Below are 14,866 nucleotides of genomic sequence, written 5' to 3'. Positions count from 1 at the left end.
TCCAGGAAGACGGCCCTCCCGGCCTGGTGGCCACGCCCTGCACCGCCCTGGCTATCTTCTGGGGCCACAGACAGACCCTTGTGAGGCCAGAGGAGCCTTGGCAGTTCCCTGGGGCTGGTGTCCCGCAGCCTCATTGTCTTGAAATCAAACGCTGCTGCGCTCCTCGCCTGACTCCTTGGCAACCCCTCTTGCCTTGCCCTCCGAAGCTCAGGGGCTGTCAGTGGAGTGTGGCACTGTCCGCGGATGTTCAGGGACAACACAGAACGGACAGGCACGTCAAACCAGACAACATGGCTTCACGTGGCCACACGCCACCCCCCCCCACACACACAGTGCTCCCTAGGCCCCCAGGTAGTCCCAGGGCAGCTCCATACTCCCTGCTCTATTCTTCCCCTTGGCTTCATCATTGGGGGCTTCTGGTTCGCACACTGTGGAATAAAGGGCAGGACAGGAAAAGGGGAGAGAGGGCCCCGAGATCCCACAGCTGAATTGCTGTCCCGAGCAACCTTTCTGTGGGATTTTCTTTTCCTTCCTACTTAAGACCTTTTCAGACACCTGGTAACCTGGACCAGGAGTGGCTGGACCGTGCTGCACAAACACCCTCAAATCTTGGTGTCTTTTTTTTTTAAAGACCACGTCTTATTATTTATTTTAAAATATTTATTTATTTAGGCTGCGCCGGGTCTCAGTTGTGGCCCTTGGGATCTTTGCTGTGGCGTGCGGGATTGGCATGCAGGATCTAGTCCCCCCAGCAGGGATCGAACCCAGGCCCCCAGCATTGGGAGCATGGAGTCTTACCCACTAGACCACCAGGGAAGTCCCCAACTCTTGGTGTCTTAAGCTATCCTAGGCTCACTTCCTGCTGGTCAGTAGGGCTCTGCTTACTGCAGCCTGCCAGGAGCCCAGGTGATGGGACGATTACAGGCTGGGTGGCTGGGATTGAGTCCCTGGTTTGTACCACAGAGGTCTGGAGACTCATGGGCTTTGAAGTGCTTCTAGGGAAAGCGACAGGGCATCTCTCCTCACTTTTTCATCTAAAGGAAGTCATATGGCAACACCTCACTTAAAGGGCCACATGCCAGACACAGCAGAGCATAGAGACCCCCGCCACCTGGCAGCAAAGCTGTTCCCAGCGTGCTCCTTCCTGGCACATCAGAAGTGACCTGCCATTGCCTCCGCAGCTCCCCAAGCACTGCGCCCAGGATGAGCAGTGCATCTGTGGTTAGGACATCAATATGCCTGTGTAAATTTTGATCTTCCTTCATTCCACAGAGATCAAAGCGTGAAAACCTGATAAACAAGATGACATTCATGAAAGGTACACTTTCAAAGGGACCCGTGGGGGCTCTGCCCCCAGGTAGGCCAGGCCGGGCACCCAAGCATCGCTGGAGATCCTCGTGTGGAGGGGCTGCCCACCTCTGCACCCAGCCAGGGTGCAGACCGGCAGGCCACACGCCTCGAAGGGCTGTCCTCTGCTCCTTCTTGGCGGGGGGACAGCTGTGAGTGAGGCAATGCTCTCCTCTTCCACAGAAATGTGCCCCCTTGGGAGGGCCGCCAACTGGCCACAAGCACACTGGCTGCCTGTCTTGTTCCAGGCCCCGTGAGTCCGGACCAGGCCCCAGGAGTAGCAATGTGTAATGATGCCAAAAGCACTCATGGTCGAACCTTCGAATCACAAGAAACCTGGCCACGAGAGCCACACATGCAAAGCCCAGGAACTCTTTTACTGTCCTTCCCAAGTTAAAAGAACAATTCGGGGCTCTGCAATCGGTCCACGAGGCGCCTTAGCAGCACTGGGGAGGCTGCTCTTCAGTTCACTGTGCCCACCCATGTGCCCGCGCGCGCACACACACACACACACACACACACACACACACACACCCCTGATATGGAGATAAAGCCACCAAGGAGGAGGCGGGGGAAGAGACCAAGATGGATTGGAAGGGAGGAGGAGGGGGAAAAGGGGAAGGGGGAAGGGGAAGGAGGAGGAAGGAGGGGGATGAGAAGAAGGGGGAGGGGTGGGGAGAGAGGGATGGGGAGGGGGGAGGGAGGAAGGGATGAGAAGAAGGGGGAGGGGCGGGGGAGGGAGGAGGAGGGGTGGGGAGGGGCGGTTCGAGGAGGTCAGTCCTTGGAGTTGTAGTTACGAATCTTGGGGGGCCGCTGGCAGCCTTTAGGTTTTGCAGGATGAGCCCTGGGGTGTCTGGCAGGCTTGCCCCTTGCTTGGGCTTCCATCTTCATCCCTTCGACGGCAAAGGCCGCCCAAGGCGCCAGGGAGCTCCCCTCGGGGTGTTGGAGGCTGTAGGCTGCTGGAGGTGCTGGGTGCTCTAGCAGTGAAGAGAAAAGAGAAAGGAGGGTGCGTCATCATGGGGCAGGAAGGGGCAGGATGCGGTGTGTACAGAGAGCTGGGTTCACTGAGTGCGAGTGGCCGAGCTGCTCGCCAGCAGGAACCAGAGACCCCATGCCTGCCCTGGTTCCTTGCAGGAGCCCATGCCGGGGCAACAGCTGTTCCTGGGGTTTCTGGCCCTGGTGTCCCCGCAAAGAAGGTCTGTGTGGGCACGTGCTCTCCAGATGCTCTGCAGGGCCTGGGCCCGCTCCTCCGCTGGGCGCTCAGGACATTTGGCCCGAAAACGACATCCCCTGTCGTGCATATTTCGCAATAGGTCCCACGGAGGCACCAGGGCTAATGGTTGACTCACGACACTTCCCAGGCATTTCCCAGGCTGTCAACCACCCCCTGCCCTCTGGCCATGCTTGCCGGGCATCTCCAACCGCGCAGCAGCCCCAACACGCGTGGCCAGGCACAGACCAAGGACCGGGAGCTGCACCACGTGTCACAGGTATGGGCCAATGCTCCAGGGCAGCACTTCCAAAATATTGACAACGACTGTCTTTGCACTAGGGCCCCATAGGTGATTTTTTAAAAAGTTCTTTGAGCTCTTCTCTATTTTCCTAGTTTTTAGAACTAAGAATGTATTTCTTTCTTTTTTTTTTTTTTTGCGGTACGCGGGCCTCTCACTGTTGTGGCCTCTCCCATTGAGGACCACAGGCTCCGGACGCGCAGGCTTAGTGGCCATGGCTCACGGGCCCAGCCGCTCCGTGGCATGTGGAATCTTCCCAGACTGGGGCACGAACCCATGTCCCCTGCATCGGCAGGCGGACTCTCAACCACTGCGCCACCAGGGAAGCCCTGTATTTCTTTTTTAGAAGTACCAAGAAGACGTACAAGAATGTACTGTACAACATGGGGAATAGAGACAATATTTTGTAATAACTGTAAATGGAGTGTAACCCTTTAAAAACTGTATAAAAAATAAAAATAAATAAAAAGCAATTGTGAGATGCAAGCTCAGGGGCGGCTCTCCTTCCTGGGCTGGCCCAGCAGGCAGGACTGGGGTCTGGAGCTCCAGGAGGGTCTGCACAAAAAGACAATGCTGGGACTTCCCTGGCAGTCCAGTGGTTAAGACTCCATGCTTCCACTGCAGGGGGCACAGGTGCTATCCCTGTTGGGAACTAAGATCCCACATACCACATGGTGAGGCCAAAAAATAAGTAAAATAAAAGACAATGCTGCCCCAGGGTGTAAAGACAGGTGGGGCCTGGCCAACTGGCACTGGCATCTCACACGTGTGACACACACTGCAGTGACGCACACCGTCTACCCAGTGTCACCGAGCCCACCCCCTGGGTCTGGTGGTGGGACGCTGTGGGGAGAGGTCTGGAAGGCCTGCCCAGCGCATGGCCGCGTGCTGTACAGGTGGACGACAGGAACCAACCTGGGCAAGACTTGAGGCCGAGGACAGGCCAGCTGCACAGCCTCTGGAGGAAAAGAACAGTGCTGGTGTGGAGCTGGGAGATGGGAAAGGCCTGGGCTTTGAAAGCACACACACAGGGCTGCGTGCTGGGCTTCTTCCAGTGACTCCAGCACCATGAGCTCGGGGTCTGCCAGGGGCACCCAGGCCCTGGCCCCCTCTCTCATCTTGTGCTCTTTCTGCTCCTCTGGCCTCTGGAGATATCTGCAACCATTCCTCCTTTCCCGGAGCCTCCAGGGGTCACACCCAGTGGCCTCCCCAGAGCCCTCAGCCCCAAAGCTGGGCCAGGTTCTGCTCTCCTCCTGCCCAGTGCCTCCATGCGCCGGGTCCTGGAGTGGGGTGAGGAAGTGCGTCCCTGGACGTCCCCAGGCTCCCTTCTGCTTCCACTGGCCATGGCTGCCTCTCCTTCTCTGGGAAAGCGCCCGTGTCTGTGGTTCTTAAACCCCAGACGAACTCCTCCTCTCTACACAGAGACACTCCCACCCCAGATGCCTTTACAAGTACTTATACAGGGATCTCTGGTCAGCTCCATGCTGCTCACTTGGTTTCCTTCTGGAATGCAGCGGCCACTGGGGAGGGGCAGGGTCAGGACCCTGACCGCTGTGATGCTGGGGGTCCTTCCCTATAACTCGAGGGAGCAGCCCTTCAGGGGTTCTGTGGGCATGACCTGAGTCTATCCCAGAGTCTCCACCTGGAGGCTCCTGGAGAAAGTGAGGTGGAGGGAGAAGGGCCAGCCCAGGCCCCAAGACCTTTGCTTGGGAGGCCAAGCTCCCTGTGCCCAGCTGTCAGGAGCTGTCTGCCAGTTCAGCCGGATGCCAGGCAGGTGGTTCCACTGTGTGCTGGGAGCACAGGCCAGGCAGACCCACCTGTCTGCCTGCGGGCAGGGCCTCTGAGCCGAGGCTGGGAGGATGGCACAGGTGGCCTTGCAGGCTCTGGTTTTTGTCCCTCTCTTTGCAGTGTCACCCTGAGGGGGTGACTGGCTCCTCCAGGACAGGCTCCCGGGGCAGGGCAGTCCTGGCTCAGGCACGAAGCTGGACACCTCAGGCCTGCTCTCCTCAGGACACTCCCTGTGCCCGAGCCGTGGTCTCCGCTTGGTTACTCTGCGCCCTCACTCGGACCAGGAGCTGGTGTGTGGAAGCGAGGCTCCCACCGTGCTCTCTGCCTGCTCTCCCTTGCCTGACCTGCTCTGCTGTCTTTCTGCACTGGTTCTGATCAGGCTTCAGGGAAATCTGGGGGCACAGCACTTGCCTCTCATGGGCTGCTGGTCCAGCTCCAGCTCTCAGGAAGGTTCAGTGAGATGCCGAAGACCTCCCAGTATGAACCCGGGAGCAGGACGGGGGGCCCTGCAGGGGCTGACAGTGCCAAGGGGGGTGTGGGCCTGCACTTACGGTGGGTGGCCTTCCCCACAACCTTCCTGGCGCCTGTAATGACCTTGAGCCTGGAAGTTCTTGTGGACCAGCGCCCGGGGGGAAGTGGGCTAGTCTCCTGTCTCAGGGCCTCCTAGGGCTGGCTCTTTGAGCACAGCTCTCTGGAGGCTCGGAGCTGCTGGTCAGCTCCCTTCTGAGTTGGCTTCTAGGCTGCCTGCTTTCAGGGCGACCCTGAGCACGCCTGCCAGGCCTGGAAGGGCAGTTGGAAGGGCTGGGGACTCAGCTGCACTCCTGAGAAAGGGGGTATGGCGCCATGTCTGCCGCGGCTCTCCAGAGCCTTCACTGGAGCTGGGTGGCTGCTCTCGACGCAGGTGCCAGTTGTGGCCTTGGCCACAGGGGACGAGGCCTCCTCAGGCTCACTTCAGCCTCAGCTGCCCGAGCCAGTCCTTCCCTCTCCTCTCTGGGTGACCACCTCTGCGTGCCGGCGGCCCCTCGTTTCTGTCGAGACCTCTCTCTTGCTTCCCTGGGAGCCCCTTAAGCCCCAAAGTTCAACATTTCTCAAATTGGGGGAGCCACACCCCCAGGTCTCCTCACCCTCACCCTGGGCCTCCTTGTGGATCAGTGGTTAAAAGTTAGATTCTGTTACACTCCCCATCCCCAAATCCTTCCAAGGCTTCCCACCACTGTTGGGATAGTGCCCCAAGCCTTCCGTGTATGATGGGTGTGGATGGTGCCCTGCCGGGAGCTGCTGCTGGCCCCTGGTGCAGAGGCTCTGGGAGGACACTGCCAGGCCTGACTCTACTCAGCAGGGTGGAGGAAGGGCAGGCAGGAAACGCCAGCTCCTTCAGGGTCCTGTAGCCACCCCCAGCCTTGGGCTGGGGACGCTGCCCCGACCAACCTGGTTAACAGAGCAGCATCACCACTCCTCCCCCTCCCTTCCTGAAGTTAAGGCCTGACACTAACCCCTAACTGCTCCTGCTTACCATCATTTTGGGGGTACCTCCTCCCTGGTTCTGGGCTCATCCAGGACTGTCTGCTAGCGTCCCTCAGTGTGGCCCAGTGTGGTTTCCATCTTGGGCTTTGGGAAGGGCTGCCGGGCCGCAGGGTGCCAGGACTTGGGCAGGGTCTTAGCAGAAATACTCTGTGGCAGAGGACGTGAGGAGAGCTGGCACCGCCTCCATGGTGACTCTACCCCTTTTCGGGGCCTGTCTGAGCCCCAGCTCCCCAGAGGAGAGGGGCTGGCAGAGGCCAGGTCAGGTGGACAGGCGCCAGGCACATGAGTGCAGGCGTGGGCAAGGAGGAAATGGCACCAGGACAGAGGTCAGGGCAGTGGGGGCTGGGGTCAAGTGGCAGAAAGCAGAGGCTGGGCCACCAAGCCTGGCTGGTTCCCTCCTTTGGAGGGAAGAGGGCTGGCGGGGCTGCCTGGCGGGGTGGGGGGGAGCCGAGTGCCCAGGCTGCACCCAGAGAGCCTGTGTCCTCTGTAAGGCATGTGTGGGGACAGCAGGGAGGGCACATGGGGCGGGGTAGATTCTGATCTGCCTTCTTTCCAGAGATCAAAGCCTGAAAACCTGATAAACAAGATGACATTCATGAAAGGTACACTTTCAAAGGGACCTGTGGGGGCTCTGCCCCCAGGTAGGCCAGGCCAGGCACCCAAGCACCACTGGAGATCCTCATGTGGAGGGGCTGCCCACCTCTGCACCCAGCCAGGGTGCAGACCGGCAGGCCACACGCCTCGAAGGGCTGCCCTCTGCTCCTTCTTGGAGAGGGGACAGCTGTGAGTGAGGCAACACTCTCCTCTTCCACAGAAACTTGCCCCCTCGGGAGGGCCACCAATTAGCCACAAGCACACTGGCTGCCTGCCTTGTTCCAGGCCCCGTGAGTCCGGACCAGGCCCCAGGCGATGAGTCTGAGGACCCTGTGGGCTGCTTTGGGTCCCCACCCCCGCAAACACCACACCCCACCCCCTTCAGGAGGAGAGGCCAGTGACAGTCGTGCCCTGCAGGGCAGGCGGCCAGCGGGAGTGAGCTCTGCGCAGACCTACTGTGTGTCCGGTAGCTCCCCACAGCTTCTCTGCTGCTCCCTGTCTGATTTCAGCCCAAGTGGGAGGCCTGAGGCTGGCAAGGAGGCCAGGAGGCCTCTCCAGGGGCCTGGGCTGCCGGAACGACTGACCGTGTGAGCAGAAGTGTGGCATTTGCCGAGTACCGCCACGGTGCCAGGCCTGGCTCCAGGCGAAGCTTCCTGGGCACACACCTGCCTCACACCCGGCCCCTACACGGGGACTGCGGGACCCCCGTCCTGACACAGAGGTGGTGCAGCTGGGCCGAGAGCAAAAGTCCAGGACCGTCAACCTGCAGCCGCTGGGCTGGAAGCAAGAATGCAGCTCTTGCCCCTCTGTCAGGCCTCCCTTGGGCACTGCCAGGAGGAGGGTGCCCGTGCAGCTCTGAACGCCTGACCCACGTCCCACCCCATGAATTGGGAGCCCCTTCTGTAGATGGCTGGGCTTTTCTGCCCATCTGCAGAGTTCCCTCAGTCCCCATATGGACCAGGGAGGCTCAGCCCTGGTTGTAGAGTGAACCCCGAAACCCACATGTTTGTAGCAGGGTCTGTGGAGAGCTAAACAACAGAATTTTACGCTATGAGATTTCCTGCTCACTTGTGTGTGACATCTGTAGTTCAGGATTGTAACTGGCTCTCTATTTTACACTAAAATATAAACGGAGTAGCATGTGTAATGATGCCAAAATCACTCAGGGCTGAACCTTCGAATCACAAGAAACCTGCCCGCGAGAGCCACACGTGCAAAGCCCAGGAAATCTTTTACTGTCTTTCCCAAGTTAAAAAACAAATCGCTCATTTCCCAGGATTAGTTACATTGTTATTATGCTCACTTGAGGACTGAACAGCATTCTTACAGGATGTTGATGGAGGACAGAATCTGTCAGACACAAACTTTAAATCCCTACAGGGATGCAGGCACGAGGGGTTCTCAGACAAGTGGGATACAAATTCTGGTTCAATATAAGGATCCACACTGAGAATACTCTTGGGAGGAGTGCTTACGGAAGGAGAAAAACAAATCCCGAAGAAGCTGCCAGAGACGTTAGAAACAGAGAAATCAAACCCATGCAGACCCACAACGACCCAAAATGAGAATTCCAGACGCTGTGGCTGTGATGGGGTGGGGCAGCCGGTCATGGGGAGGAGGGGAGTGTGTAAAGAACGTGCCTATGGCGGGGGAACAGGAAAGTGGTAACAAGTGTGAGAAATCAGTAGGGCTGCGTGAACATGGGTGTGAGTGAGTGAAATTATCCTAGGGTAAAAGTAGAATCTGTAACTTACAGTGCAGCAGCAGAAAACTTGATTTCTCCAATGAAAGGCAGGAATGTAGAAAAAAGAAACAGAAAGTAAATAAATGGGAAGTAAATAATATGTAGAATTAAGCCCAATGATAAGAACTAAATAAACATAAATGAGTTAAGCTCAGCAACGAAGAAAAAAATTCTCAAATTGGATTAAAGAAAACAAACAGGACTTCCCTGGTGGCACAGTGCTTAAGAATCCTCCTGCCAATGCAGGGGACACAGGCTTGATCCCTGCTCCGGGAAGCTCCCACATGCCGCGGAGCAGCCAAACCCGTGCGCCACAACTACTGAGCCTGCCTTCTAAAGCCTGCGAGCCATAACTACTGAGCCCACGAGCCACAACTACTGAAGCCTGTGCGCCTAGAGACCGTGCTCCGCAACAAGAGAAGCCACCGCAATGAGAAGCCCGCACACCACAAGGAAGAGTAGCCCCTGCTCACCGCAACTAGAGAAAGCCCTCGTGCAGCAACGAAGACCCAACGCAGCCAAAAATAAATAAATAAATAAATTTATATTAAAAAAAAAAACAACAAGATCCAACAAGATGTTGTATAAAAGACCCACTTAAAACAAAAGACAGGGAATTCCCTGGCAGTCCAGTGTCCAGTGGTTAGGACTCTGTGCTTCCACTGCTGGGGGCCTGGGTTTGATTGATCCCTGGTTGAGGAACTAAGATGTCCCAAGCTGTGTGGTGAGGCCAAAAGAAAACAAACATAAAAATTGAAAACAAAACAAAACAAAAAATAGAATTAGGCACAAAGTGTCATAAGGGGCAAAGAAGAACTCTGTGTTCTGGTGAAGGGACAACTTCAAAACATATCAAATGACATCTGACAGAGCTGCAGAGCAAAATAGATAATCCAAAACGGTAGGTGAAGGTTTTAATCACCCCTGTTGATCACAAACCCACACAGAGATGGCAAAGACTTAGTCAATGGAATTAATTACCATGAGTTATTAGACACAGAGACGTCTAAACTAATAGGCAGATAACACACTTTTTTTTTTTTTTTTTTTTAGCCAAACACAGTCCACACACAGAATCAGACCACATATCAGGTCACAGAACAAGTCTCAATTCATTCCAAATAAAATACAATAAAATTAGAAATCAACATCTAAATTCCCCCAAATTTCTTCTGCCTTGAAACTGACTAATGTATTACTGAATGATCCTTGAGTTATACAGGAAATCAAATAGTGAATTAAAAAAATATTTAGAATTGAATCTCAGAATTTGTAGGACAGAGCTGAAACAGCTTTAAATACACTTATCTGGAAATACTAACAGTTAAAACTACCAGGAGATGAGCTAGCCTCCAATGGGAGAAGTGGGAGAGTAAGGAACAGAACAAACTTGGGAACAGGAAAAAGCATGTCACAGCGTTAAAGGCAAGTTTCAGTGACATAGAATCTCCAAGAAAACAAACAGCACAGAGTATCAACAGAACCCAAACTGCTATCTGCAGAGATTAATAAGATTAACCTCTGCCAAGACTGATCCAAAAAAGGGAGAGAAAATGAACATGGCAGGGGAATAACTGGGTAAAAATGAATGTCATAAAGACCTATTCACGAGTAAGTTAATAAAATCTAGATGAAATGGAAAGTTACAAAACCATTTGAAATGTCCAACAATTATTAAGGAAATTGAAATGATGATCAAAAACTTCCCTCCCCACCCAGCAATCCCACTACTGGGCATATACCCTGAGAAAACCGAAATTCAAAAAGAGTCATGTACCAAAATGTTCATTGCAGCTCTATTTACAATAGCCCGGAGATGGAAACAACCTAAGTGCCCATCATCGGATGAATGGATAAAGAAGATGTGGCACATATATACAATGGAATATTACTCAGCCATAAAAAGAAACGAAATTGAGCTATTTGTAATGAGGTGGATAGACCTAGAGTCTGTCATACACAGTGAAGTAAGTCAGAAAGAAGAAGACAAATACCGTATGCTAACACATATATATGGAATTTAAGAAAAAAAAATGTCATGAAGAACCTAGGGGTAAGGCAGGAATAAAGACGCAGACCTCCTAGAGAACGGACTTGAGGTTATGGGGAGGGGGAAGGGTGAGCTGTGACGGGGCGAGAGAGAGTCATGGACATATACACACTAACAAACGTAGTAAGGTAGATAGCTAGTGGGAAGCAGCCGCATGGCACAGGGATATTGGCTCGGTGCTTTGTGACAGCCTGGAGGGGTGGGAGGGAGGGAGACGCAAGAGGGAAGAGATATGGGAACATATGTATATGTATAACTGATTCACTTTGTTATAAAGCAGAAACTAACACACCATTGTAAAGCAATTATACCCCAATAAAGATGTTAAAAAAAAAAACAAACAAAAAAAACAACAAAAAACTTCCCTCCCCAAAGACTGGTGGTTCAGATGGCTTTACAGGAGGTTCTACTGAATTTTCAAAGAAACCAAAATTTCAAGGAATAGTCAATTTCTATCTTATTCCAATTATTCAGAAAAGTAGAAAAAGAGCGAAAGCTACCCAGCTCATTTTATAAGTAATCTACATTCCCAAACCAGATAAGGACCACCCAAGAAAAAATTACAGGCCCGTTTAACTCATAAATGTAGCTATAAAAACTGTATATAAACATTAGCAAATCAAATCAAATAAGTATTAAAAATATATCATTATCAAGTATAGTTTATCCCAGTAATGCAAAGCTGTTTCAATATCAGAAAATCTAACACCATATTTCACCACAATAAGCAAAAAAAAATATGATTATCATAATCAATGCAGAAAAACAGCTGATGAGGTTTAACACTTACTTATGATGAAAACTCTTAGTAAATCAAGAATGTAGGGGCTTCCCTGGTGGCTCAGTGGTTAAGAATCTGCCTGCCAATGCAAGGGACATGGGTTCTAAGCCCTGGTCCGGGAAGATCCCACATGCGGCGGAGCAACTAATCCCGTGCACCGCAACTACTGAGCCTGCACTCTAGAGCCCCCGAGCCACAACTACTGAGCCTGCGCGCCACAACTACTGAGCCTGCGCTCTAGAGCCTGCAAGCCACAGCTACTGAAGCCCACATGCATAGAGCCCATGCTCCACAACAAGAGAAGCCACCACAATGAGAAGCCCTCACACTGAAAGGAAGAGTAGCCCCCGCTCGCCGCAACTAGAGAAAGCCCACGTGCAGCAACAAAGACCCAACTCAGCCAAAAATAAATAAATAAATAAATTTATTTAAAAAAAAAAGAATGTAAGGGAAGGGATTTCCTTGGTGGCGTAGTGGTTAGGACTCTGCACTCCCAATGCAGGGGGCCAATCCCTGGTCCAGGAACTAGACTCCACATGCATGCCGCAACTAAGAGGTCACATGCCACAACTAAGGAGCCGGTGAGCTGCAACTAAGGAGCCTGCCTGCCTGCTGCAACTAAGACCCAATGCAACCAAAAAAAAAAAAAAAAGAAAAAATTTTAACTTGATAGATGTTATATTTTAAAAACACACAGCAATCACTTTATTTAGTGGAAAACTAGCCTCAACCTCAACTCAGAGAATGCGACAAGATGTCCATGATGACACTCCTGTTAATATGATTCCAGGGCCCCAACCAGCTCTGTAAGGAAAGCAAACTCAATAGGACTATAAGTACTGAAGGGAAGAAACACCCACTATTTGAAGACAGCAAGATCATCCACTTAGGGAAAAAAGCACCAAAGACAAACTATTAGTGTTAATGTGGAAGTTCAGCAAGGCGGGTAGACAGATCAGCCTGCTTACTACAGAGCACTTCTCTACAGAACTGTAACCATCTAGCAAATAGGATAAAGTACTGGAAATAGCAAGAAGACTCGAAACCAGCCTGCCACCTGTTTTGTAAATGAAGTCTCACTGGGATGCAGCCGGATGCCTTGTCATCATTGTCTGTGGCCAGAGGGTGGCCACTATTTCCACTGCTGCTTCTGCCTGCAGCACCTGGGGGCCTTCCCTCAGCGAAGGAGGATCTAGGCCACCCTCTCTTTACAAAGTGAGTGTGAAATCTGCAGTGTTCTCCAGAGAGCAAATGACCGCGTATGAATCAAGAAACCAGAAGTGGGTTTGTTCTATACGCTGATTCTAATGCTTTTTAAAGTTGAGGTACTATTTCTTTAAACAAAATCTTGAGTGCAGGCCTGCAGGGAAGGGCAGCTCTGGCTGGGATGAGGGTAGGAAGCCAGAGGCTCCTTCATCCCTCCCACCCCCCAGGGCTCTTGAGGCCCTTCCGAGAGGCCCTGGGGCCCGCTAAGAGGGCACTGTTGACAGTAATGACCTCCCCTAGGAGTCCTGAGTGCCATAGTGGAGGATAATTAAGAGAACCTGAGTAAATTGATAGGAATTACAAGAATTCTGCAAGGACCTGCAGCGGCCATCAAATGTGAGGCAAGTTGACACTGGTGTCTTTCTCACTTTGGCCCTTCTTGGGTTTGCCTGTGACAGACGCAGATCTCCTAGACTAGAAACTGAGACTGGAAGGGACCATGGGGCAGGAGAGAGACAGAACGTAGAGAGGAGAACATAGAGAGCAGAAGCTCCCAGCTGCTGTCTGGGTGATGCTAAACACAGGAGATCCTTTGACGTTTTTTTTAAAAAAATAACTTCTATTGAGCTATAATTTACAAACAATAAAATGTATCCATTTTAAGTGTGCATTTCAATGGGTTGTAGAAAATGTATATATCCATGTATGTGGAACATTTCCATCACTCCAAACATCCCTACCCCCGGCCCTAAGCAACCACCAATCTGCTTTCTGTCATTACTGACTATATGGCTCGTTTCTAGAATTTCACATAAAAAGCGTACACTAGGTACTGTTTTTTGTTTTTTTTTTGGTACTCTGGCCTCTCACTGTTGTGGCCCCTCCGCTGCAGAGCACAGGCTCCGGACGCGCAAGCTTAGTGGTCATGGCTCACGGGGCCAGCCGCTCCGCGGCACGTGGGATCCTCCCGGACCAGGACACGAACCCGTGTCCCCCGCATCGTCAGGCGGACTCTCAACCACTGCGCCACCAGGGAAGCCCCACTAGGTGCTGTTTGATGTCTGGTTCTTCCAGAGATCAAAGAAATGTTTCTGAGTTCCTGTTGTCATATGTATCGGTAGTTCTTTTGCTTGTGGAGTAGTGGTCCACCATACGGCTACATAGTAATTTGCTTTTCCATTTATGTGTTGATGGACATCTGTGTTGTTCCCAGTCTGACATTCACGTTAAGGCCTTCCGGTGCGTGCATGTTTCTATCTCTCTCCCACGGTTACCATGGAATTGAATGGCTGGGTTGTGTAGTAAAAAAGTTTTAAGAAACTGCCAAGCTATTTTCCAAAGCAGCTGACCATCCTGTGTTCCCTCAGGCAGTGTGAGTTCCAGCCCCTCCACATCCTCGCTACCACTGATATTGTCATGTTTTTGTATGTTTTCGGTTACCTGAGTGAAGGAACGTGTAGCGGCACCTCGCTGTGGTTTAAATTTGCATTTCCCTGATGACTAACAATGAGTAGCTTTCATGGGCTTGCTGGCCATTTGTATCTCTTCTATTGTAAAGTGTCTTTTCTAGTATTCTGGCTATTTTAAAAATTGGGCTATTCATTTACTACTGAGTTGTAAAGTTCTTTGAATGTTCTGGACACGAGTCCTTGATATGTGTTCAAATATTTTTTCCCAGCCTGTGGCTTATCTTTTCATCTTCTTGACAGTGTCATTGGAGATGTAGAACTTTAACATTTTGATGAAGTCCAATCTAGCAAATTTTTTTCATTTATGGTTGGAACTTTTTTTTAATCCTAAGAAATTTTTGCCTATCCCAAAGTCACAAAGATTTCCTCCTATGCTTTCTTCTAGAAGTTTTATAGTTTTAACTTTAAATTTAGGCTTATGATAGATTTTGATTTAATTTTTGTATTTGGTAAAAGAGTTTTGTTTTTTTCCCCACATGGATATCTAGTTGTTCCAGCACGATTAATTGCATAAACAATCCATTCCTCTTAAGTTACATTAATTGAAAAATCAATCACCGTGTGTGTGTGTGTGTGTGTGTGTGTGTGTGTCTATTTTTTGTCCTTATGCCAACAACATACTGTCATGTTTACTAGAGCTTTACAGTAAGTCTTACAATCAGGTAGTTTAAGTGACTTCAACTGTTCTTTTTCAGGATTGCCTTGGATGTTCTGTATCTTTTGCATTTCCATGTAAATTTTAATTTTCAATTTCAATTTTAAAAGCCTGCTGGGATTTTAATTCAGATTGTGTTAAATCTATAGATAAATTTTGCAAGGAATGACATCTTAACATTGAGTCTTCTGATCCAT

At 51.4% G+C, this 14,866-nt stretch overlaps 1 protein-coding gene across 2 annotated transcripts in view; it reads right to left on the bottom strand.

Moving 5' to 3' along the window:
* Positions 1-2,121: 2,121 nt before the first annotated feature.
* The window catches only part of CCDC57 (coiled-coil domain containing 57), a gene marked incomplete at its 3' end in the record, with an annotated part of 106,544 nt that continues 93,799 nt past the window's right edge, over positions 2,122-14,866 (bottom strand). For both annotated transcript variants that reach the window (XM_079904002.1, XM_079904003.1), the window contains one exon: positions 2,122-2,324. In XM_079904002.1, coding sequence (XP_079760128.1) covers positions 2,122-2,324 — 203 coding nt within the window. The remainder of the gene's footprint in view (positions 2,325-14,866) is intronic.

Source organism: Stenella coeruleoalba (assembly GCF_951394435.1).
Source record: "Stenella coeruleoalba genome assembly, chromosome: 19".
Classification (NCBI taxonomy): Eukaryota; Metazoa; Chordata; class Mammalia; order Artiodactyla; family Delphinidae; genus Stenella; species Stenella coeruleoalba.
The sequence above is the reverse complement of the archived record's forward strand: the minus strand, read 5'-3'. Positions and strand labels throughout refer to the sequence as shown.